This window comes from Pinus tabuliformis, chromosome 2_1, assembly GCF_031772625.1.
Source record: "Pinus tabuliformis cultivar Carrire ecotype Pingquan chromosome 2_1, CPIR1, whole genome shotgun sequence".
Taxonomy (NCBI): domain Eukaryota; kingdom Viridiplantae; phylum Streptophyta; class Pinopsida; order Pinales; family Pinaceae; genus Pinus; species Pinus tabuliformis.
The window spans coordinates 50,622,535-50,649,499 of record NC_142299.1 but is presented as its reverse complement, the minus strand read 5'-3'; the positions used below and the strand labels follow the sequence as shown (position 1 = coordinate 50,649,499).

Here is a 26,965-nt window from a genome sequence, read left to right as displayed (position 1 = left end):
TTTTTTGGAGTTTCCTGTGGTATTTATGTTTCATCTCTCTATAGCTAAATGCATTTAAATGTTTATTTACAAGTTGGCTATATAAAAGTGGCAGCTGGTCAGCATTTAAATTTTGTGATCGCTTAAAGCATTTAATTTTTCTTGAAGTTTAATTGTTGGATCATCGTTAAGGCGTTGTGCATTTGTTGAATATCTTACATCGTTTGGGTTATTTGATGAAAAATGATTGTTTTACATGGTTTATACTTCTACAACATTTAATAAATAATCATTATTAACTCCATAAGGCACTGGTACATTAATTTCTAAATCAATCAAGTGCTAAATCGCCTTGTTCTGTCTCCCAACCCAACTGGTCCACAGTTGGTCTTCGTTCATCCCATAGGGTCTACCCCCCTTAGCCTCAGGAGACGGCTTAAACGGAGAGATCAGGGATCAGGGTGACAGCCCCCGATCTGAGCATTGTCGTGACAATCTGTGTGACAACATTTTTTGGCGCCATTGCCGGGGATAGAGTTTTTCTGTCCCTGGTGTTTCAACGACATTCATCTTCTCATATCTTTCTCATCTCTCATTTGAGCTGGCAGATTCAACATTTTTGGGCATCATTTGGATCTTTTCATCACCTTATTTTTCGTCATATCAGCAACTACTCTTCAGTTCGTTTCTTGTTTGGGTGGCGACTCCATTTCTTTTTATCTATTTTTCCCAGACAAGAAGCCTCTCCCATATCATCTTGTTTGTTGCTTTTTGGATCCTAGAATTAGATTCATTGTTCAAGTGGAGACTCCACTTCTTTCATCTATTGATTTTCTTGAGCTGAGATCTCGTTCTATCATCCATTTGGTCCGTTGTTATTCATCATGGATTATTCATTTAAACCATGTCATTTTACTGATGATCTCCATGATTTTCTGGAAGAGGCCATTTCTAAATTACTTTTGTTCTCAGATGGCGATTCAGTCGCTGTTAGAAAGCATTTAAACATGTTTACTTGTGTAATGATCATATATTGTAGACTTCCTCAATATAATCATGAAGATGTCAAAATGCGTCTATTTGTCCATTCTTTAAAGGGTGATGCTTTGAAATGGTTTAATAATTGTCCTGAAGATTCTTTCACTTCTTTACAAGACATTGTCGATGCTTTTAAAGATAAATATGGTGATCCAGATAGCTCGCCTTGTGCCCCTAAAATTGTGCAACAGAATGAAAGTAATCTTGTAAAAGGTCTAGCTGTCGATGAAAGATTTCAAGACAATTCTTCATATCAGAATGTGCCATCCACCTGTACCATTGTAGATCAAATCCATCATAGTGGAAAAGCAGGGACAAATTGTAAAAACAGTGTTGACAATGAAAAGGAAGATCAAAAGCAAGTTATACAAGAACTAATGCGGCTGGTATAAAATATGGAGATCAATCAAACTAATTACGCCAATGATGTGAGAACTTTATGCACCCACCTGGAAAAACATAATAAGGAGATGGAGTCATGCAAAATCAACATGCTAAGGAAATTGAGGCCATGAAGATTAATCACGACACAGAAATTAATTCTATGCAAAACAAGTTATTAACTATGGATGAAGAAATGGCTATCATGACGTTCGATCATAATAATCAGTTGGCTACCACGCAAGCAAATCATAAGAAAGAGATAAACTCTATGCAGCATTGCTTGAGGACCATAAAGGAAAAGAACGATAAAGTAATAAAAGATATGGAAGAAGACCATGCCAGGGAAATCAGTGCTATGAAGGTTGAACACTCTAGTTAGATGGATGCCATTGCAATACAGGTTCAAAACTTTCAACAACTGTTAGAGGATGAAAGAAATCAGGGAACAACAATAGATCAAGAACTTCCTTATCTGTTACAGCGAGCTCCATCATATTATGAGGTCCTTTGTTCCACTGAAAAGTGGATAATTGAAGGTGACCTGGATAAAAGGGAAATCAATAATCAGGTTGATGTTCACAAAGTTAATCCACCAGTCATTGAAGATCAAGTTATAATTCATGGCACTTGTGAGATTGATCCATCATCCTTGACAGGGTAGATGCCGAATGAAGAAATACATGTCACGCATATCTTACATACTTCATCTGAGAGCTTTGAAGTAGAAAGTTCCACGTCATCAGTGATATAGCATGCGACGAAGAGAAAGCGCAAAAGAAAGAGAACGAGAAGAAGATTTGATGCATCAGACGGCCGCGAGCAGTGTGATTTTTGGATAGGAAAAAGTCCTACCATATGCAGAATTGGACATGGCACATCCAACAAGCAGCTGATAGATTTGCCTGAAAGTAGGCAAATGCTCAGTATACACTATATTGAACACATCTGATGCCATGGGGCATCCTTTGTGTTGTATTTCTAACCCTACTCCTTGTCATTTCAACATTTCATTTTTGTTTTAGAATTAGATTTACTTTTCATGTTACTAGACAGTTAATAAATGAAGAGCTTATATCTTTCCTGTGCTTAACGTTATATAATGATTTTTGGATGGACACTACTTATGTTTTGTTGTGTGTTGCATGGATGCAGATTCTGGATTCTCACATTCCTACAGTGCAGCAACGTGTCCCCAAGTAGAGCCATACGTTGACCACTACGTGTCAACTACCCATAGTAGTACACCCCCTTTTCTTTGCAAAAGGGATAACGCTTGATCGACGTGTCCGTGCCATTCGATAGTCATCGTCAACCTGATCATGTTATGTTGTAAACTAAGAAACCGGATTCGTCCAAAACCCTTGACGAACCGCGAATCGGTCGAATCGGACACGATTCTATGCGGACTCGTGTCAGGATTGCAGGGCACGTCGTGTCCTATTGTGACACGTCGTGTCCAGTAACGTGCCCGAATTTCCAAATCGTGTCTCGACATTTTATGACGAGTCCTGGTTTGCGATTCGTTTTGAGGGTTCGGAACACCTGCTAGGTTAAAAAGGGGCGTGTCTCTCTCAGCTCATTCAGTCATTCTGCAAGGTAGTTGGCAAAGGATTGCTTTGTTGCAGCGAGGAGCGGACCGCCCAACGTCCACAGTCCACCCAACGTCCAGTTTAAACTTCAGGTAAGTAGTGCGTGTCCACCAGATTGAAATCTCAGATAACGGCGTAACGCATTTCTTAAATCTTTGTATCAGGCTATCAGCCTATCAGGCATTTTAACATAAATCATAAATGTGGTTCACGGTTCCGGGTTCATCTTTGTATCTAGGCACAGCCGCACAGGCATCGTTAAAATCACCATTCGGATTTGAAAACAATAGATTCATTTGACTGTTTATTTAAAATCACGTGGCTGTGCAGAACAGATTTTAATTTTTGCATAAGTTTCTAATATAAAAAGAATAAAACCTCCGGTTACAACCTTCAATCGCCACCATGAAAGCCGTGAATGAGCATCAAGTTAACACGTTTTATAGAGCTTATCTCACAGTATATAGAGCTTATCTCACAGTATATCGAATCTCAGGTTTAACACAAAAATTTATTCCATATAGTTGTCACGATTGTGATTGTCAGATTGTGTGAGTGATGTATAAATGATATTACTCGGAATAGGTAAATAATCAAGATTTGTTTTTTAATAAATTATGAGTGAGTCATTTTATATGTTTTTTTATTTTTATTTTAATAAAGGTTATGAGTTAAATGATCGATCTACCTCAGTATATATACATGTTTGTGTGTCAGTGTATCGATCATTTAACTCAGTTTTACAGCAGTTTGTTCATTTAAATTTTTACAGCAGTTTGTTCCTTTTTTTTATAGGTTGAGGTAACATGGCTCAATCAAAGGCAGCAAGGAAGGGCAAGAATGTCATGGGTAGAGATGCCCTTCCTCCCCCAATATCATCAGAGTCTGCTGCAAGTAATGTTGAGGGAAGAGGACTTAAAGACAATGAAAAATATCCATTGTGGAAATATGTCACAAGAGAGGATGGGCCAAACAACAAGGGAAAGGGAGGAGGCAATGTGCAATGGAAATGCAACTTTTGTAACATTTCTTTCAAAAGCACATATTACCGTGTGAAATCACATTTGTTGGCTATACCTGGTTGTGGGATTGGATCTTGTAAAGTTATTACTTCACAAAAGAGAAAAGAATTGGAAAAGGAGGCCAATGTTGGTATGGAACATGTGGCACTGGCTTCAAAATCAAAAGCACCCAAGGGCAAGAATGAAGACCCCCTTCCATTTTTGAGGAAAGCCACCACCAAATTTCCATTTGAGAGTTCTACTTCTACTGGGGGACAAGCATTAAAAAGAAGATCACTTGGTCCAATGGACAAGATTTTCCAAAAAGAGAGACGGGAAGAGCTTGATCTCACCATTGCCTTCTTCTATCAAAACTTCATATCATTTAATGTTGCACGTTCACCTTTATTTGTTGAGATGTGTCGAGCTGTAACTCAAGGGGCTCCAGCAGGGTATGTGCCTCCTGGGTCAGAGAAGCTGAGAACCACATTGTTGACGAAGGCAAAAAAAGAGGTGCAAAAAATGCTCGAGCCTATTATGGCATCATGGCCAACATCTGGGGTTAGCATTGTTTCTGATGGATGGACAGATCCAGCACGACACCCAATCATCAACTTCATGGTGTCTTCCTTGAATGGTCCAGTTTTCCTGAAAGCAGTGGATACACTTGGCGAATACAAGGATGCACAATTTATGGGTGAGTTATTTATTAAAGTTGTTGAAGAGGTAGGTGTTGATTCTTGTGTGCAAATCATTACAGATAATGCACCTGTTTGCAAGGCGGCTGGCATGATTGTGGAAGCTAAATATCCACAAGTGTTTTGGACACCTTGCATTGTCCATTCATTGAACTTAGCACTGAAATCCATTGCTTCTGATGTGCTTTGGATTGGAAGCATTATTGAGGATGCAAGACATATCCGTAACTTTGTGCAAAATCATACAAATGCCCTCACTATCTACAAGGAGTACAACAATCTATCATTGTTGAAGATTGCTGATACACGGTTTGCATCTTCATTCATGATGTTGAAGAGGTTGAGGGAGGTCAAGACTGCTCTTGGGTCCATGGTTATTTCTGAGTTTTGGTCTTTTTGGAGAAAGACAGATCAAGCAGCCTCTAAAAGAGTGAAGGACACAGTACTAGATGATGCTTGGTGGGCGAGGGTAGATCTAATTATTCGGATCATGGACCCTATCATCTCTTTGCTTCGAGTTGCAGATACAGACAAACCCATCCTAGGAGAGGTTTATGAGGGATGGGATTCCATGATTGAGTCTGTGAGGAGCATTATTCTACAGAGTGAGTGCCCCCAGTATGAGACATCACCAGAGGCCTTCTGCGATACCATACATGATATTCTTGTCCGTAGATGGGACAAGAATTGTACACCTTTACATTGTTTGGCTCACTCATTGAACCCCAAATACTACAGCCATGAGTGGCTGAATGGTGGACCTTCCCGCAGATTCCCTCCTCACATGGATGGTGAAATCTCACAGGGGAGGAAAGAGGCATTGAAGCGGATTTATCAAGATAGTGCATTGCTTGTTGAGGTGGAGGATGCCTTTGCAGAGTTTTCCACTGGCACTGGTCGATTTGGAGGTTATGATGTGATTAGAGATTGGGGGCTTAGGAAGCCCTACTCTTGGTGGGCAAATCATGGGGCAACAAGCCCTCCTCTTCAGCAGTTAGCCATGAGGCTCCTCTCTCAGGTGACTTCATCCTCTTGCTGCGAGAGGAATTGGAGCACATATGGGAATTTGCATACTGTGAAGAAGAGCAGGCTTGAGCAGTCCAGGGCAGAGACAATGGTGTATGTGCACACCAACCTTCGTCTTATTTACAGGCAGAGGGAAGAGTGGTTGAGGGGAAAGACAAAGATGTGGGATGTCTTTCCTGATGATATGGGTCTGGACACCACTGTTGAGTTGGCATTGGCCAACATGGATCTCGGTGATCCAGTGCTAGACCCTATTAGTTTTGATGACTTAGAGGGGTCAACCTCCATACCAGCAGATGCAGAGGCGACTATGGATACAGGGGAGGAGGAGGATGCAGAGGAGAGCAGTAGGGACCATGATGATGGGGACAGTGATGCTGATTCTGATGCTGATTGATGCCTTGAGGCTTGTATACATATAGTTGTTTTATATTTTCTATTTCTATTTGCAATTGGCATTGCACCAACACTACCTATGTAACAGATTTTGATTTGATGACTTAATGAGAAAACTACAGTTGTTAGTGTGTTTATATTACTATCTTGTAGTTGTAAGTTGTCTTTCAGTTATGAATTATGAATCATGATTTAAATTTTTAATAGATTTATCATTTATGTGACCAGTACCACTGACATTTATTTGAATTTTGTATGTACTATGCATGCTAATAGCTATAGATGAAGATCTATGTTTGAAATCAATAAATTTGTATCATTAATTAAAACTTGTGTAAGAAATATGCTAATATCTAATTTTTAATATATATATATATATATATATATATATATATATATATATATAATAAAATAATATATAACGTGTCCTATTCCGGGGGTCAGCGTGTCCCGAATCCGACACCATGAATCCCGAATCCTACGTGTCCCGAATCCCCGTGTCAGGTGACTTAGGTTGTAAACCTAGTCTGCATGTGTAAATTGTAAATAATCTTAGCAGATCTGAGTCACGTATGTAAATTGCCTAGGTGGACCTAATTTTTTAGTGATAATCTACGTTCCGGAAGATTTTTTGTCTCACCGATCCATGATCAGCAGAGTTTTCCTTCAGCCTAACCCCAAAGCCGGAATGAATTTTGTCATTAGAATCTTAGGGGAATCCTAGTGCGTTGATCTGCTAGATTATATTTGGTCGCAGAACTGGGTGGTCTATGAGGGTCTATGTCAAATGGGTTTTCCTCCTTGAGATGTAAAATTGTAAACGTCATGATATAAAGTGTCTCGAGGGTTAGAAAATGTTTTAATCCCCTCATAAGTCCTAAGTCCTAGGTCCTAGGTAATTTTTCCAAAGGCTAAGTTCGAGGATCAAAAAAAAAAATTATAATATAATTAAAAAAATTAAAAAAATTAAAAAATAAAATAAAATTTAAAAAATAAATAAAAATTTAAAAAAATAATAAAATAATAATGAGTCAAATTTTTGAGTAAATAAATGCAGAATTTTAATTTTTTAATATATTAAAATGCATTTAAAAATTCGACGGATGAGATTAAAAGAAATCTTGATCCTCATCTATGGTCGAGATCATTTTGACATGGATCACTCGAACTAGCCGTTGGGATTTTTTCCTTTAAATAGGGTGCTAGGGGTCATTTGAAATCAGATTGAATCTGAGTGTCTAGTGCTAAAGAAAGTTCTCTTGTAGTCATTTTTTATGCAATAAAGAAAGACTTTGGGGTTAAAAATCTTGCGGGTGCTACTCTTCTGGAAGCGCTGTAAGATGATTTATTTTTCTGCATAATTTATTTTCAGCCATTGATAATAGCTTGATGAAGATTGATTTAGGCACATGTATTTTTTCTGATCTCTGGGGTTTGAATGATAGTTTAGAGTCTGAAATATAATTGCAGGTATCTCCATTTGATCTGGATTTCATTATTGTTTTCTCCCTCTATGTTAATGGTTGATTTTAAGCTGTGCAAGAAATCTCAGTTTTGAGTTTACCAGGCATTCAGGGAAGTTCTCGGCTAAACCAGCCAACTCCCAGATTGCATTTTCTGAAAGAGCCCAACCAGTTTTAATTCCGGACTTATCATTTGAAATTTATTTGAATGCATGAAGGGTTTTTCTGAAGCATCTCACATCAAATTTAAATTCTGAAAATATTACGGTGGATTATTGACAAATCTCTCTGCTTAAGAGTCGAAAATCTGTAAATATTGTAAATTTTTAGCTAGTTTTAGGATTTTCAGTTTTTGGCACATTTTACTTCTGGGTTTTCTGTTTTTGCATTGCAGGTTGCATGTACAAATTTTATTTTATTTTTTTGAAAATATTTCAGGGTTTCCATCAGACAATTTGGAGCAGGAAAGACTTAAAATTTTGATTAGGTTTCTGGACTACAGGTTTGCAAACTGCGTTTTCATTTTTCATTGCTGCCTGGGGTTTTACTGCTACAGAAAAATTTTGAATTTCTTTTAGGGATCACAGTTTTTTTTTGCTGCTGCCATTCCCTCTACCATCTCTCAGCTCCCTGTCTATCAACTCTTGCAGGAAAATATAAAACAGGGAATTTTAAATATTGATTTTGTGGAAAGCTTCAGTAGTTTTCCTGGGCAATCTGTTTACTGTTGACTGGAGTCTTCAAATCTTTTGGGAAAAAATTCGAAATTTGGTTTCTTCAACTGTCCAAACCCTTGGACCTGCACTTCTCCATTCACCGCTCACGTCCTTCCTTGCAAACTGCAGTTACCAGTTTCCTTACGCTGCCCTTTAGTCGTTCGTTCCATTCTCAGCAACCTGCTTTAAAAAAAATAAAAATAAAAAATAAAAATAAAAATCATGCACGCAGTTCCTTTTTTCCTCTGGCAGTCTGAGTCAGCGTTCTTCATTTGCATGCTCGAAAACTAGCTCCATTCATTTATGCTGCCTGCCCTCATCTTCTTCGCTGTTGCAGCTCCACCTACAAACACACATTTCATTTTTCCATTGAGCATAATTAGCGTGCTGCCATTCTCCTCCTACGCAGTCACATTTCTGCTCGTCCCACCTGCCCCATCCCATCGCTCCACCAACGAACTGCTGTCAAAGCTCCAATTCCTGCGTATTCCCTCCTTCCACGAACCTGCAAGTACACAAAGTATCAATACGCTTTTGATTTTTATTTTTTATTTTTCTTTTGTACATTCGTTAGTTTTCATTTAGTCTTAGGTTTTATTTCTTATATACGTTTAGTCTATTTAGATTTTAGTTTTTTTTTGAAATTAAATTTTGTTTTAGTTTAGATACGTTTCCCTTTAGTCATGTTTCAAAAAATAAAAATTTTAAATTTTTGTTTCATATAAAGGTTTGAGTTTTAGATTTTAATTTAAGCTTGTTTTTTTTTTTTTTAATTTAAAATTTAAAATAATAATAATAATAAAAAAAGAAGAAGGGAGGACATCATAAAAAGTTTTTTAGTCATGTTTCAAAAAATAAAAATTTTAAATTTTTGTTTCATATAAAGGTTTGAGTTTTAGATTTTAATTTAAGCTCGATTTTTTTTTTTAATTTAAAATTTAAAATAATAATAATAATAATAAAAAAGAAGGGAGGACATCATAAAAAGTTTTTAATTTTAGATTTTAATGGGTTGATATTTTGTTTTGATTTTCTTTTTAGATTTTAGGATTTAATTTTAGAAATTTAAAAGTTTCATTTAGTTTATTTAGAATTTAGTTTTATTTTTAATAAATCAAAAATCATAAGATATAAAAATTAAAAATTAAAAAATTAAAAAAAATCCATAAAAGGTTTTCTTTTTTAGAATTTAGATTTTCCTCTCTTTATGTATATATGATAGTGCTAGTTTTAGATTTAGATTTAAATTTTATTTAGATTTCAATCTTGTTTTATTTTAAACTTAAAATAATATCAAAAAATATAAAAATATAAAAAATCTGGAAGTTTGATTTTTGTTTAGATTTAAATTAAATTAGAATTTGATTTTGTTAGGTTAGATCTTAGTTTTTAGAATTAGATTTTTTTTTAAATATTTTAATTTTCATATAGTTTAGAATTAGTTTTATTTCATTTAAAAATATAAAAAAATAAGAAAATATATAAAATACATATAAAAGGTCCCTTTAGTTTAGTTTAGTTTAGAATAGTTTTAAGTTTCATTTATTTTAGTTTTATTGAGATTTTAGTTTTGTTTTATTTTTAGAAAATAATATATATATATATATATATATATATATATATATATATATATATATATATATATATTAAAAAAATATAAAAATTAAAAAAATTTGAAAAGCTTAACAAAAAATTGAAAATTCATTTTTTTTGGAGTTTCTTGTGGTATTTATGTTTCATCTCTCTATAGCTAAATGCATTTAAATGTTTATTTACATGTTGGCTATATAAAAGTGGTAGCTGGTCAGCGTTTAAATTTTGTGATTGCTTAAAGCATTTAATTATACTTGAAGTTTAATTGTTGGATCATCGTTAAGGCGTTGTGCATTTGTTGAATATCTTACATCGTTTGGGTTATTTGATGATAAATGATTGTTTTACATGGTTTATACTTCTGCAACATTTAATAAATAATCATCATTAACTCCATAAGGCACTGGTACATTAATTTCTAAATCAATCAAGTGCTAAATCGCCTTGTTCTATCTCCCAACCCAACTAGTCCACAGTTGGTCTTCATTCATCCCATAGGGTCTATCCCCCTTAGCCTCGGGAGATGGCTTAAACGGAGAGATCGGGGATCAGGGTGACAGCCCCCGGTCTGAGCGTTTTCGTGACAATCTATGCGACAACAGATCCTAATATCAAAAGTAGGTTTGTGGTTACCTCGATAATTTTCTTTTTTTAGCCTTGAGAAAAATTATGGAGTGATAACACCAGTGACCCTCCCTTGCTTAGAAGTCGATATGTTGAACTACTGTTGTCTCTGCCCCATAGAAAACCCCAGCGCCGCCTCTAAGGGACTGCGTCATCTCCTCCAACTTCTGTGTTACGCTCTTTGGAGCTGTGTTGCCTCTCCTGTTGCTGCTCTGCCTCTCTACTATGTATCCTCGGCCTTGGACTGAAGTCCCTTCGTCAAACTTCCCCTCTTACTACAACTTAGGTCACTTAGCTCGACTTTCTCAACAAACCACACCCCAGAAAAATCGAACTTTTTGATCTCTTGGTGTATTTCCAACTGACCCTCAAGCCTCCTCTTATACTTTTCCTATTGATGAATCAACGACCATGATCTAATCTCTAATCAATGGTTGAAATTAAAATAGACTTGATCCTCGTCTCTTAGAACCTTCTCACCCATATTTTTATTGATACACATTAATATTTTTATCTTCTTAATTTTAGACTTAGGAACTCATTAAAAATATTAATTATTTTAATAACTCCTCATCCTGGTGGAATTTCTCCAAACGATTTCTAGGTTTTGGAGATCTCATGTGTTCTAGTCCTCCACAAAATTTCTGAGCTAGAGCATATCCGATTCCACCCAAAATCAACAAATGAAACAAAGACCCACTCTCATGTCAGTCAACGTCTCCTGCTCTTTACAGACTTTCACCGATGGGAGGAGTCTCAATATGAAGGAAATCACTTGTGATGACATGGTCAATGACAAAATATGAAGTGATTCCCAAGGCCCATTCAAGGAGAGACTCAATTAGGACTGAATACTTCAAAGAAGCTAAAGGCTCTCCAAGAAAGACCTAAGAGGAAAATCTAGACTTAAAAGTTCGAAATATTCAATGATGATGAGTATGCCTAAGGTTAAGGCTTCCAAGGTGGGATAGGACCTCTCAACAACCTTTGTAAGATTGTTTGGACGCTTCAAATAGGCTTTCACTATCCTTGAGAGACCTAATTAGGGTTTTAGGATATATGTGCGAGGAAATTCCTCCAAAGAGTTCACTAGGTCAAGGTAAGACATAGGAAAGAGTCTCTTAGGGTTTATTCCATTGAATATAAAGTGGATATGACCCTCAGGAAAGCCACCTCTTCCAAAGGAAACAAGCAAGGTTCTCTTCTAGGGCACACCTAGGGCACAAGGGTTTCCAGAAAATTAACCATGGAAATTTTACCAAATTTACCAGCATAGGTTTCTATCTAGGCAGATTTCAAAAATTCCTCTTCTAGAGAATTTCACAGGGTGTTCTAGGTAGATGTCCAAGGAAAGAGGGGCTGAAGAGAAAAGAAGAGATTTGTAGTTGAAGGTTAAAGAAGACCATCAAGGGATATGATTAGTGCCTAGACCATTGGGTGTATGGAGTCATAGATGCCTTAGATTAGTTAATTTGGTCCTTAAGGAGGCCAAAACTAGAAGCAAGGTCAATGGAGTTTCATGGACAAATACAATAATTTTCCACTAAGAACATTCATTTCATATTATCAATGAATAACACATGCAAAATTTCCAAAGTTCAAAATTTTGAATCATATTTAATCAATTAGGGCATAAATCTTCATCACAAGAGAAAATTCCATGCATTAGACTTTACATAGAGATATTCAACAATAAGAAGCACTTACTAGACAATATGAAGCATATCCATCCATCAAACCATGAAAAAGAAGCTCCAAAATGATGCCAAACCAACTCCAAATGTCAAAGTGCATCTATGCACATCCAAAACAATCCCAAATTGCAGGTCTGAATTCTTTTCAAGAGGCCAAAATCCTAAATGATGATGCTCTCTCACCATTAGAGAATTTTTTAGGTAAAAAATGGGCCTCAAAACAAAAATGTACAACAAAAATAAACTTTATAAGGACCAATAGGATTCAACTATTTTTTGAGTAAAAAGGTAAAAGGGTAAAAATAAAAAACTCCTTTTTCAACTCATATTTTCAACTTATCTCCCTATGATTTTACTCAAATTTCGAGCGGGAGCACTTGTTGGATGCAAAATTTAATTTTGCATCCAAGAAGTACCCATGTTGCATACTTTCGATAGATCCCTGTATACGAAAAATGTGAAATACATGAAGAAACATTTTTCATGTATTTCACATTTTTTGTTTAGTAGGTTTCATCAAAAGTATGCAACATGGGTACTTCTTGCATGCAAAATTAAATTCTGCATCCAACGAGAGCTCTTGGTTGAAATTTGAGTAAAATCACAGGGAGATAAGTTGAAAATATGAGTTGAAAAGTAGTTTTTTTCTATTTCATGTATTTCACATTTTTCGTTTAGTAGGGTCCATCGAAAGTATGCAACATGGGTACTTTTTGGATGAAAAATTAAATTATGCATCCAACTAGAGCTCTCGATTGAAATTTGAGTAAAATCATAGGGAGATAAGTTGAAAAAGTAGCTTTTTCTATTTTCCCTCCAAATATTGATGAGGTACTCTAATCTTATTTTATTATTTCCATTATTATTTTATAATATTCCTTAGGAGGCCCATTTTAGACCTTAAAATTTCTCTAATGAATGGGAGAGAGTTCTATTTATATGAGAGCTTTAGGAGGTAGAATTCCTAATCTAAGCCCCTAACAATATTTTAATGTGCAAAAACAAGTCCTTGGTGACAAGTCCCACCAAGTAGCTTTAGAATTTATGAATAAACCATCCAATAGTAGGTCGAAAATGATGATGTCATGATGAAATGTGGCCGTTGGAAGGCCAAATTGAGTACTCTAAGTTCCAATATGAGAGAGAGGGCACCATAAAAAATGCATAAGGGGATGGCCCCTCAATGTCGATGTAAGTCAACATGTCGTGCTTCAAGTAGCTTTGGGGCACAAACACTGGTCTTATGGGTCTCCCGAAGAAAGATAAGCACGTAGACTACTCCAAATGAGGGCCCTAAAGATGGTGCATGTCCTCCCATGTCTCAAGGGTGAGACAAACCTCCTCTAGGCCTCATATCAGCTGCCAAACCATGTGTACACTACTAAACTGACTGGGGCATTGCTGGTCCAAGTGCATCATCCTGTAAATAATGTGGGGCAATGAACAATCTGCTAAAGGTGTTGAGGGTATCCATGAGATGAGATAATGCTCTATCACATGACTGAGTCCTATGGCTCTCAACGCATCCTCTACAAGTGTCAATATGATCATCTGGTGGGCTTGGGCCCCAGTTAAGTTGCCCAACCCATGATGAAACCACTTGCCAAATATGCATAAGATCCAATGTATCTCTTCACCATCAGGTACAATAATTCATTAGTGGATCTAAGTGAATCAAGCTTGCTAATCGAGAGCACAAATGAGACTTCATAATGGGCTTCCCTTCCAAATTTGGGGCTTTGAGCATGTAATAGTGTTACCTCCCTAGGTAGGAGTGGCTAGTAAACAAGCCTATTAGGTGTTCCCAGCCCTTAAAGGGAGAGACTTGACAAAGGTACATCCTTCAAGTGATGGGGTTCATGTGGATGATGATGAGGTGGATTGGGACATAGGGGTCTCAAGCAGTGTTGTTAAAAGCGCGCTTTTTTCCCTAAGCCGATTTAATCGCGCTTTTTATGGGAAAAAAGCGCCTAAAATTTTTTTTGCCGCTTTTTTCGTAAAAAAGCTCGGGGATCCCTGGCAGCGTGATTTATAATGAAAATTGAAAAAAAATGAAAAAAAAAGAATATTTTTGTACCACACGCTTTTTCCCGCTTTTTTCCGCTTTTTTCCCGCTTTTTCCGATTTTTTCCGCTTCATTCCCGGCGCTGATTTAATCCCGCTCGCGCTTTTAACAACATTGGTCTCAAGGCCAAATGCCATGGGTTCAAGGGTCATAGTGATGAGGGATGTCCACACATTTAGGTATATAGATGTAGGAGGGAAAAATCATGGTACATAAGTAACCTCGACCTTTGTTTTTCTATCCTTCTTCATTTTCATTTTGCCTTTTCTTGATTTTCTTTTTATTATACTGCTTGGGGCTCTAGGGGATGAGAGCATCCTGTGTATCTTTGTATGATATAACCAGTGATTATCCCCTTAAGGCATGAAAAATTTTAAGGATGCAAATTTATCTTGAAGTTTAAAAAAATTGGCGAATCTCACTAGTTCCTAATATGAAAACTATAAAATGTTTATTGATGTATTTGTAAAATTATTCAAATTTATAATTATTTTATATATACTCTCTAAATAATGTTAGTGATTTTTAAGGCAAAATAATTTTATATTGTAAAATTTAGGGCGAATCATTTTTATAAAAAAAATGAAAATTAGCGAATCTATTTTTTGGAAAATCATGGAAAATTAACCCACCTGTGAATATTAGCCCCTAAAATTTTCCATGCCTTAAGGTGGGGTAGTTCATTGCCCACCAGGGGTTGGGACATACATGGGTTCCTTGATAATGTAAGGGGAACTCAAGGGGGGCCCTAGGAACTAGGGTGATGGCCATAATGAGAAGAGGTAGAGCTCATGTTTGGCTTTTGCCAACGCGCCAATATAGTGTCTCGACAATATTTTGTTGACTTTTGGTAGCATCGGATGTGCTCTAGCCATGAAAATTGGTGGAGAGGCTAAAGCACATGAGATCTCCAAAACCAAGAATCGTTTGGAGTAATTCTACCCGGATGAGGAGATATTAAAATAATTAATATTTTTAATGGGGTTCCAAGTATAACTTAGGAAAATTAAAATATTAATGTGTATTAATATAATTTTGGGTTAGGTTCCAAGAGACGAGGATGAAGCCAAATCTAATCTTAGCCATTAATTAGGGACTTAATCTTGGCCGTTGAAGACTCAATAAAAAAGTATAAGAGAAGGCTTGAGGGTCAGTTGGAGATACACCAAATTTGATTAGTCAGTTCGATTTTCTGGAGCGAGGTTTCCCGCGAGAATCGAACTAGTGATCTGTTGCAGCAAGGGGCAGTTCGGTAGAAGGCTGAGAATATATAGTAGAGAGGCAAAGATAGTGCCAAGAGACAGCACAAAGCCTAGGAAGGCTGACACAGAGGTAGCAGGGATTGACGTAGAGGACGTAGAGAGCCAAGTGGCTGATGCAGAGGCAACAGTAGCTGTGCAGAGGCTAGCAGAGCTGATGCAGGGCCAAGAGGCAGTGCTGGAGATTTTCGTGGGGCAGACTAGAGCTAAGAGTGTGACACAGTCCTTGGAAAGTGATGTAGAGTAGTGGAGAATCTTGGAGTAGCTTTCGTTGTCCAGCTAAGGAGCTTTCTTAGTTGTGGGATCGATCATCTAGTGGCTGATCAGCCAGAATATTTGTGTCATCTCCATCACCACATCAAACTCCTCTTATAATCCTTTGTTGGAGCACCAACAACCAAGATTAAAACATAATCGATGGCTAGTATCATCTTGGAGTCGATCTCTGTGAGTTTTTAAATGATTCACGCCTTGACTTAATTAATATTGATTAATTAACCAGTTTTCCTAAGATTAAACTTAGGAAACATTAAAAAAATTGGTTAATAATCTAATTAAGTCACTTCTAGGTAGAATTTCCAGAAACAATTTCTGGGTTCTAGAGATCTCACGTATTCTAGTCTCTCTAGAAAATTGTGTGGCTAGAACACATCCGATGCTACGAAAAAAATTATATTTTTTAATTATATTTTTTATTATTAGGCCAAAGGCCTAATGACAAGGTGGAGAATCTCCAAAAGCTTGTGTAGCAAAATGCTTGAATTGTGACAACGACAAAGTGAACGAAGAGTCAACATCCAAAAGCCGAATCAGACTGGTTCTCTGTGCAGCAGTGGAGTGGCCAAAGATCGAACAACTCTGATACCAATGTAACAAACAAAGTTCGTATATGTAGTAGAATATTCAAAAGATCTGGTATATGTAAATATCCATTATATGACAATAATATATTATATAAAAATTGTACAAAAGATATGAGATGATGATTTGATTACAACTGAGGGTCCTGTATATATACCTAGGCAGGTACCCTTCCATGAACAGTCATGTCCATAAAGACATGCCTTGTCACTACTAATTATTAGTTAGTTAATTATTATTATTATTATTATTATTCATAACATAGTTCCATAGGTTTTGCTACATACTACTTAGTTTTACTCTCAAAGAACTTTCCAAGATGGCTTTTCTAATTGTGAGGCTCTGGAACTAGATATTATTTTGTATACAAATACTTCCAAGATACAGTAGAATATTTCTCTCTATAAATTGCTTCACAGATGAAAAATAGCTCCACATTCTTATGCATTAAAAACGTTTCACACTGATATTGTAAAGACATGGAATCCTTTAACCAGTCTAGCAAGCAGTCATGCACCGAAACAATATCCATTGAGGAGTGGCTATTTGGCCATAGTTGGCTTGCCACTTCCCCAGCAATACAATTAGAGCTAAGTACATTATTTAAATGTATCCCAGTTGAGAGATGTACATGCCCACAATGTGTCTATAAGTGGAAACAATTGGCCCTAGAGTAACAACTGCAATGCAACTTTTGGATCAATGGAATGGGGTATGAAATTTGAATACAATGTGATTCCATTTATTGTCAGCAAAAAGGAAACATAGAGGGTACTTTTCAGAGTAATTAAAAGAGAAGTTCATCAATATAGTAAGGATCCCATTAATGTCAATACAAACAAAGGTTTTCTAATGTTTTATATTTTCTTACCATGATATTGTGATTGAGGCACACGAACTCTGTAACGATTCCCCTTGTGATAGCGGTACTCCCATTCTGTTTCAGGATACTTCTCAAGTACTTTTTCATATTTGTCCATCATCCCAATATTCTTAAATGTCTTTGCGATCTTAACGACAGCCAAACGTTCTGGCTTCACACCCAACTCTTCCATATCTGCAAACACCTTCAAGAAAAGACCCAGTTTGAATTGTAACAACTCTATCAACAGATGGCATTTGAGGTTGATATGAACATACAGTTAAAGAGGGAACAACTGAGTATATTGTAAATCTGCAGGGTTAATTAACAGATGTTCACTAATAAATTGATCTCTTAGAAAGACAAGCAGGATCCTGCAAATTTTCTAACAAATGAAAGAATCCCGTTGGCTTTGCTTAGAAATATTACTTTTCGTGCCTTTTAAATGTTTTAGCTTCCTGCTCTGAATAGATCATTCACAGTTAGTAGAATTTGTAACATCTAACTAATGAAAAACAATGGAAGCTGTAATTTTCACTTGGCATTCAGCCTAAAACCAGCTTATTTAGCTACCAGAATGCCACTAAATAGTTTAATCTCAAAGAAATGAAACTCATGACAATAAAAGAGGCTTTAGTTGATCTTCCAATTCAAAAGATTACCAAACAACCCACCAGAGGAGTAGACTTTCAAAACCTTGGATTGATGTTTTATGTGGTGCACTTCCTTAGGAGGTTAGCATATGTGTTAGATTGTACTTCAGAGCATCTTCTATAGGTCTGGGCACACTGGTGAACAGATCAATAGGACAGTGAGGACGCAGTTCTTTAGAAGTTTGGTTCATTAATCATGAGAGAGTAATCTGTCCTTAAGAGTGGATCACTGTTCTATCTTGAGCAATCCACTCTTGGAAGTTTGCATGTGTTAGATAGTTTGCTGGTCATTTCTCAGTTACGTAAAAGAGTGTGCATGCAATTGCATGTGTTAGCTTTTGTTTTATTATGCAGTTTTCTAATTTTTAGCTCAAGTCTAAGTTTAGCTAAGCACATGCAGTCTAGTTGGTAGGGCACATGCTTGCATGTCTCTGATCATATTCAGTTGAGGCATTGTCGTGCATATGTCCAGATCCATTGATCTACTCTTCTTCTCAGTCTACAAAAGAGAAGGTAGTTTTATATAGGATTATTCATTTCAGTTCAGCAGCAAGTGGCAAATTAGCTTGCTGCATTTTTCCTGCAGCAGATTTCAGTTTGAACCTAATGAAAAAGCAGTAACAGATTTTGACAGTCCATCTACTGAGTTTCTGTTTTGCTTTTAACATTGAACAGTGATTAGGAAGTACACAGCAATTCTGTTTTTCGGCTTAATAACAGTGATGTTTGTTACTAACCCAAAATGCATAATCATTTTGGATCTGCAAAGGACTCTGAACAACAGCATTGTATTAGGAATTTTGAGCTATAGAGATGCATGGCAGCAGTCATAGCTGTCGTGGTTTTCAAGTACAGCACATGTACCAGACTATAGCAGTCCTGTTATGTGCAGATCTCATCATTTGCACAGACTGCCTTTCCTGTTTGAAGACTTGGTTCTTGCCAAAGTTCCAGATTTATAAAACTGAGGACAACAAATAATCCAAAGTATCTAAATGATATTGGAGGCCCTGCACCTTCAATTGAACATGATATATCTTTGAAAGATGTTGATTCTCAGACTTTGAAGACTTGCCAGGCCCCTCTCTATCCATTGCAATTATAGGAGCTACAAAAATATTCCAGCATTGTTTGCTCTGTATTACAGTGAATTCCTGCCTAAGAAAGTTGGAATGTTTGGTTCAGGGTCCATGCTGAAAATTCTGACTTAACGAGCATTTCAGAATTTTTTAAATTTTAAATCAGGATCTAGCAGTAACAAATATTATGTAGAGCATGTCAAGCACTGTATAAAAAAGAAAATAGAGTTGAGATGGATGCCACAATAACAGAGGAAGATGTAAAGTTGTCAACCAATGGTAATGAGCTCAGAATGCAGACTCTGGATGCCCAGATGTTGTTAATATATGTCAAAATTATTGTGGTTTGGGTGTTGAAAATGAAGTGCTGATAGACATTCATAAATTGAATAGAATCCAATTCTTCAAATGCTAGTGACTCCAAATGCATGAGTTATAGTTTTAATGTCAAGATAGTAACTGGTACAATGACTGGGAAAAATCTCCATTCCTTTGGAGTTGAGAGATTCAGATGCTAGAGACTGCAAAAAACAGACCTATATCAGCCAGCATATCCCAGCTTCTAATGGAACACAAGCGATTAAAACACAATATTTTGGGACTGTTCCATCTCTGAGTTGTCATTGTTATAGAGCTGTTAATTCATCATTTCAGATTGGGCCTCGAATATAAAGAGTATTAACCAAGAGTGAAATATATCCACTGATGAGAACTACGTCTTCTGAACCAACAATAGCCACACTTCCTTCAAGGGCAGAGCCAACTATAGCAACTGAATGGGGAAAAGAACTATTTGGACCTTCAGGATAATGTGTTCATCATTTTTCATCAAAATCTCATGGTTGAATTGAAGGTAGGACAGAAGCACCTCCTTTTAACACGCTCAACCTTCCATTCGAGCAGCTTTCCCAGGCTCCAAGGGCAGCAGACTTCAGCATCAAAAGATTTCAGATTCCTGGAGCATCCTTTTAAGCTTGACGGGTTAATTTATGTTTTTTACATGTCTATTCCACTACAGATTAATTTGTTTGAGAAGGACCAAAAAAAGGAGTACCTCAGCATTTCAAGGAGTCTACATGCATATTCTAAGGGAGCACACTCATCAAAATGATGGTACATGATATGGTCAAAGCATGATCTGAGGAATGCCCTAACCTAACAGAGGACAACTGAAAGATAAGCATCATCTCGAGGAGGGGTTACTGCCCAAATTCATGGACTTATCCTCTTCATTTTTCATCTTAACTATTTTTTGGGAGTTGTGCTACTATTTTTCGCATATATGAGCTCTAAACTACTGGTTCCAATGTGCAGTCATGAATGGCTTCCAAATTGAGGTTAGTCCTTTCATGGCTTGAGTTGTAATTTTACTAGTGAATGAACATTGACAATCTTGAAAACCCTAATTTACCTTGCTAAAATAGTGCAACCTAAACCCTAATTTGACTTGTCCAATCTTCAGCCAACTAAAACCTTGTTACTCTTACTATATTTGATGTATTCAACCTCTTCATTTACTTCATGTTGACCAGTCAAATGTACATTTGAGTGCTTGTCAACTACCCCATGATCAAAGTGCACTTTGTGTGAAAAATTCCATTGCAGCAACTGGTAATATTTCTCCTAATTGTTAATTAATTAACAATTTATCCGCTATGGCAAATATCGAAATAAACACATTGCTACCTTCACAAATAAAAGTTCTGCAGAAAAATAAAACGCTGGAAGCAGAGAAATGTTAGCACACACACATAAAATTAACACAATTATTTTTCGACAAAAGTTCCTGGAAAACCCCAACTTGGGAAAACCGATGCAGCAGCTAAGGGTTTTATTATTATGCAGCAGTGAGAAATTCTTAGTAAAATTGGATGTCGATATCTGGCAATTCTATAGAGAAAAATACTGGCAAAAATCTAGTGAGGAATTTCCTCACCCCACAGGCAAACCTCGACACAACTTGCCTTCAAAAACTCAGTGCTCTGATCCTCTGCATCAGCCTCTATGCTGCCCTGCACAGTCTGCTTGACATCAAGCCTCTTACTGGTCTCTAATGAAGTCATTCTGCCCTCAGTTGACTGGAAAAATGCTTCTCCGACACTCTTAGGACTCCTTCCTGACCTCTGGAATTGAAGACGTATTTTCCTCTCAACAAATCGAACTTGCCTTTAGAAGCTACTGTGCAGCGCCTCTGTCAGCTTCTCTATGGCTCTTCTGCTTCTCTGCAAATGCACTCACTGGATTTGGAATACTTCCTCAAGCCTCACTGTCTCTGCCCCTCACACACTGCTTCAATCTCTAGCTCTCCCTAGCAACTGATTATTGCTCCTCTGGAAATCGATCTGCCAAGAAATCGAACTGCTCAAGTGTATTCTCCATCACCAAATCAACCTCCTCTTACAATCCTTTGTTGTAGCACCAACGGCCAAAATTAAAACATAATCGATGGCTAGGATCATCTATGGATCGATCTGTGTGAGTTTCTAGATGATTCTCACCTTGACTTAATTAATACTGATTAATTAACCATATTCCCTTAGTTTAGACTTGGGAAATATTTAAAAACTGGTTAGTAATCTAATTAAGTAATTTCTAGGCAGAATTTCCAGAAACGACTTCTGGGTTTTGGAGATCTCATGTATTCTAGCCTCTCTACCAAATTTCGTGGCTAGAACACATCCGATGCTACAAAAACTAACACTCCCTCTTAGCGAGGAAAGTGTTTTAGTGTTTCACTCCTTGCCACAACACCCTATCTTTGCATCATCTCTTGTCATGCTGTTGATGTTTGGTTGTTGTTGCCCACCAACCACTGCACAACCCTAATATATGTTGCATCTGTGTTGTTGTTGACACTACCATACTGTTGCCAACACTACAACTCCCTCTCATCTATTGTTGTTGCTACTGAAAAGCATCCAAAACACTGAAGCAATTGTGCTCAGTATGATGCATCTGTCTCCCGAGTCTCTGACTATTACTAGCATGTGAACTGTCACTCAAGAAACTGTGTTGTTGCTAACTCTGCATTGCTGTCAACACTGCACTGCGGTCCTCAAAATCTGACTGCTACTAGTCTACAACTGTCACTCAGTCTTTGAATGCATCAACTATCACTGTGTAATATTCCTAACCCAGAATATTCCTCAAACCCAGCAAAACTCCAACCAAATATGTGCAAATGACATAATAACCCAGAAGCGATAAAATAACAGTGGAACAACATATAATAATGTAAACCGGAATTATAAGCAGATACACAAGAAATGCAGCGAGAAATGCTAAGTCATTTTATTATATTGAGCCATAAAATGAGTACAAGAGGTGATTAGACAGATGGCACCTCGACTTGCAGAAGGCAAGTGAAGAAATACTCTCAGAACGACAAGAATGGCCTCTCTGCGTGGATGTTGCTGCTGCTAGAAAACAAATGATGATTTGGGGCTGCTCCCCTCCTCGAAAAAAGTTGAAACTCTGGATTCGGGCTCTACTCAAGAAACCCAGAAAAACCCAGAAAGCTTTCTTGGAATGGCTGAACCCCCAAAAACACCCTCTTGGGGTTCTGCGCAGTTCCTCAATGCCCTGCACTGTCACTGAAGAAAACCCCACTAAACTCTGCCTAAAACACTGCTTGAAACCGTGCCAAAAATCCTTCAATGAGACAAGAGCTGGACCCCTGCTCAATCTCCTAGCATAAATCCACCTGCAAAACCCCAATCCAGCACTACAACCAAAAAGCACTGCATCCCTCTCCAAGTGTTGTGCAGTCCTCCAAAATGCCGATGAAATTGTTACTGAAATGCTGATAAAACTACTGCTGAAATACCGATGGAAATACCTTGCTTGAGCAGGCACTCGAAGTCCCCCGGGACTAAGGGTGAGATCTCCGAACGGAGACACTCAATGCACTAAACAGTGCTGCAGACCAGCTAAACAACGAGTGTGCTCAGAAGTCGAAAAGACTAGCTCAAAATGCACATAACTAAATGCCAAAATGAGGAGGCTCCCCTCACCTTTATAGCATTGGCCCTTCTCAAACCCTAAGGCTCACCTCCTCCAACGTAGCCAACTCTTGCCACGTGCTCCTGTCCATCTGCGCAGTCCCTCCAAGTGTTTGCGTGGGCCCCCTCCTCTACTTGGTTCTATGGCCCCCCTTGGCTCCCCTTAAGTTACAATGTTGTGCTACTAGGGAGTGACTTTATTCTAAATGTGAGTTATATCAAGCTTTACTCACCTTTTTATTCATAACTAACTATAGAAGGCAAAATTGAGCAAAATCGAATATTCCAATTAGCTATGGCTAATTAGGAATATTACAGTCTCCCATGGCAAAATGTTGCTTGTTCTCAAGCAACTAAAGCGATGGATGCTGCAAAATCTTCTTGCTCTCCCAAGTGGCATCCTCATCCGGCAAATTCTTCCACCTCACCAAAAATTCCCGGACTGTCCTGCTCTGCAGCTGCCTCTCCCTAGTATCAATAATAGCCTCTGGATGTAACACCAAATGTCCCTCATCATCTATGGGTGGTAGCTCATCTGTCACTGTCACCCGCTGCCCCAATGCCTTCTTCAGGCATGATACATGAAAAATGTTATGAATCTTGCTGCCTTGGGGTAGCTCCAACTCATATGCAACCTGTCCAATCCTGCGTATCACCCTGTATGGTCCATAAAAGCGGGGCTTGAGCTTCTCATCCCCCTTCTGCTTCAGTGACGACTGTCAGTATGGCGGTAATCGTAGGTAGACCAAGTCCCCTACCTCAAACTGTCTCTCCACCCAACCCCTGTCAGCATATAGCTTTTGTTGGTTTTGTGCTGTAGCCATATTGTCCTTGAGAGCTTGGAGAATATCCTAACTCTCTTGGATCCAAATCTTGGCTTTCGGAGCCTTGCTATCACCAAACATCACGTCAACAAAAGACAAAGGATGATATCCATACAAAGCATAGAAGGGTGACATACCAATGGACATGTGATGTATGGTGTTGTAGCAGTACTCCCCCAGATGCAGCCATCTCAGCCATGCTCGTTGCTGCCCACTGACATAGTTACGCAAGTAGCCCTCCAGCCACTTGTTAACTATCTCTGTCTGCCCGTCCGTCTGTAGGTGATAACTGGTACTTGGTGTCAACTCTGTCCCCACCAACCGGAAAAACTTCTACCAAAACCCGCCCATGAAACGGCTGTCCCTGCCACTGACGATGGTCTTAGGAAGACCATGTAGCCTGAAGACCTCTCTGAAGAACAACTCGACCACCTGTGCTGCTATGTAGTGTGCAGATATAGCAAAAAAATGTGTACTTTGTCAGTCGATCAACGACGACAAAGATACAATCCTTGCCCTGTACCACAGGCAACCCTGTGGTGAAGTCCATCGAAATAAACTCCCATTTCCCCTCCGGAATGGGAAGAGGCTGCAATAAACCTGCGGGATGGCTCATCTCCCCATTGTTCCTCTGGCGAACATCGCACTCCCGGATATGCTGGAGTACGTCCTCCTTGAGGCCCTTCCATGAGAACCTCTCTCTAATGGCCCTGCAGGTTTTGGTAAACCCCTGATGGCCGGCCAATGGTGAATCATGTGAAGCCCGAAGTATCTTCTTCTTGAGCTGAGATCTCTTAGCCAAAAAGATCCTGTCCCTGTAGTAGATGATCTCATCGACCACCCTGTACTTGTCATCCTCCACCTGCCCATCCAGAATCTCACATGCAAACCTGTCCTTGGAGTACTCTACTAAGAATCAAGCCCTTCAGTTTGTGTCCAAGCTCATAAGAGACAACGTGGCTGGTCTACGTGAAAGGGCATCTGCTACCACGTTGTTCTTACCCTTGACATACTCAATGTCAAAGTCATATGCTTGGATCTTACTGATCCACTTCTGCTGCCTCTCCTATAGTTGCTTCTGCTCCAAAAAGAACCTGAGGCTATTGTGATTAGTCCTCACCCTGAACCTGTTACCCACTAAATACTGCCAGAACTTGGCCAATGAATGCATGATGGCCAGCATCTCCTTGTCGTATATAGAATACAACCTCTCGTGCGGAAGGAGCTTCCGGCTCTCATAGGCTATAGGGTGACCTCCCTACATCAATACTGCACCGATCCCCTCTCCTAACGCATCACACTCCAAAACAAATGGCTGCGTGAAATTTGGCAATGCAAGCACTGGGTCGCTGCTCATAACCTCCTTGAGCCTGTCAAAGGCTCGCTGCACTATATCCGAACAGTTGAATGCCCCCTTCCTCGTCAGATCTGTCAGGGGTGCAGCAAGTTGTGAGAAACTCTTGACGAACTTCCGGTAGTAAGTACAAATGCCAATGAATCCCTGAATTTCTGTCACGTTCTTCAACTCCGGCCAATCTCTGATGGCCCTGATCTTCTCCTCGTGGACCCTCACTCCGTCCACCCCTATGATGTGTCCCAAGTACAACATCTCCGTCAACCCAAACTCACACTTGGAGAGCTTGGCGTAGAATTGTTGCTCCTGCAAGATGCGCAACACTGTCTCAATGTGCTGGAGATGCTCCTCCCAAGTCTTGCTGTAAATGAGGGTATCGTCAAAGAATACCAACACAAACTTCCTCAAGTGACTGCGGCAGATGCAAGACTGAAATGTAGCGGAGGCGTTGGTTAGCCCAAAGGGCATCACCAAGAACTCAAAGTGCCCATAGTGACACCTGAAGGTGGTCTCGGGAATGTCCTGCGCCCTCACGCGAATTTGATGGTACCCAGATCTCAAATCAATCTTTGAGAAGAACCGTGCTCCTCTCAACTCATCCATCAACTCATCGATCCTAGGTATGGGGTACCTATTCTTCAGTGTCTTCTTGTTCAGGGCCCTGCAGTCAATGCACATCCCAATGTGTCGTCCTTCTTCTTCACCAACACCACGGAAGAAGCAAAAGGACTCGTGCTCGGCCAAATGTGCCCAAGAGCCAGCAACTCCTGAATGGCCCACTCAATCTCATCCCGATAGGCCTTGGGATGCCTATAGGGGGTAGTAATCACTGCCTGTATACTCTGCTCAAGCTCAATGGTGTGCTCAAACCCTCGATCCGATGGTTGTCCCGGCAGAATCTCCCCAAACACTATGGCATACCGGTCAAGGATGGACTGTATCTCTGGATGTACTGTTTGCCCTGTAGTCCCTGCCTCTGATGCATGCAGCTCCACTACCCACTCTACGTCTCCCTTCCAGAAGACTGTCTCCATCTGATGAGCCGAAACAGTCTGAGGCGGATATGTGTGCTGTCCTCGTATCTTCTCATGCCTCCCTGTCTTCTCATCATCCCACTCCATCTCTAGGGTCTTCCAATCTATCGTGACCTTCCCTAGAGTGATAAGCCACTGAACACCCAGTATCATGTTGGTGTCCAGAATATCGACTACAAAAAAGTGGACAGTCAGTGTATAGGTGCCCATCGTCACTGATAGCTCTGGAACATAATGAGCACACATCATTGTCTGATCTCTTGGGACCAAAACTGAAAACCCATCGAATATCTCTGTCTGAATACATGTCCGCTCAACCCTCTGTGCATTGATGAAGTTGTGGGTTGCCCCACTGTCAACCAAAACTGATACGCGCTGGCCACGTACTGTCCCTCGTACGCGTAGCGTCAGATACTTGGGAACTCCTCGCAACGCTGCAAGGGCCCCTCTGGTGGGTGCAAAAGATGCACCACCTGCTACTGGTGGTGGAGGTGGCAAAGGCCCCTGTATGGCATGGCTATCTCCTGCCTCCACATCCTCCTCGTCATCCTCTTCTCCACTGCTCTCGGAGAAGACCTCAATAAAATGTGCTTTGCCAGCAGCACATCTATGTCCTGGTGCCCATGGCTCCTGACAGGTGAAGCACAACCGCTTCTTCTTTAGCTCCCTCCTGGCATCGTCGTCAAGTTGTACTCGTCCTGGATTCCCCTTTGGAGGAGGAATCCTCACATCCTTCCCCTTAGACTGAAAAGTCTGTCTCTGGGGGTAAGGT

At 39.0% G+C, this 26,965-nt stretch overlaps 1 protein-coding gene across 1 annotated transcript in view; it reads right to left on the bottom strand.

The window, feature by feature from the left end:
* Positions 1-26,965, bottom strand: part of LOC149198734 (pentatricopeptide repeat-containing protein At4g21190-like) — a 139,289-nt gene that overhangs the window by 23,405 nt on the left and 88,919 nt on the right. The window contains exon 2 of the mRNA XM_089402142.1: positions 17,258-17,453. Coding sequence (XP_089258268.1) covers positions 17,258-17,453 — 196 coding nt within the window. The remainder of the gene's footprint in view (positions 1-17,257; positions 17,454-26,965) is intronic.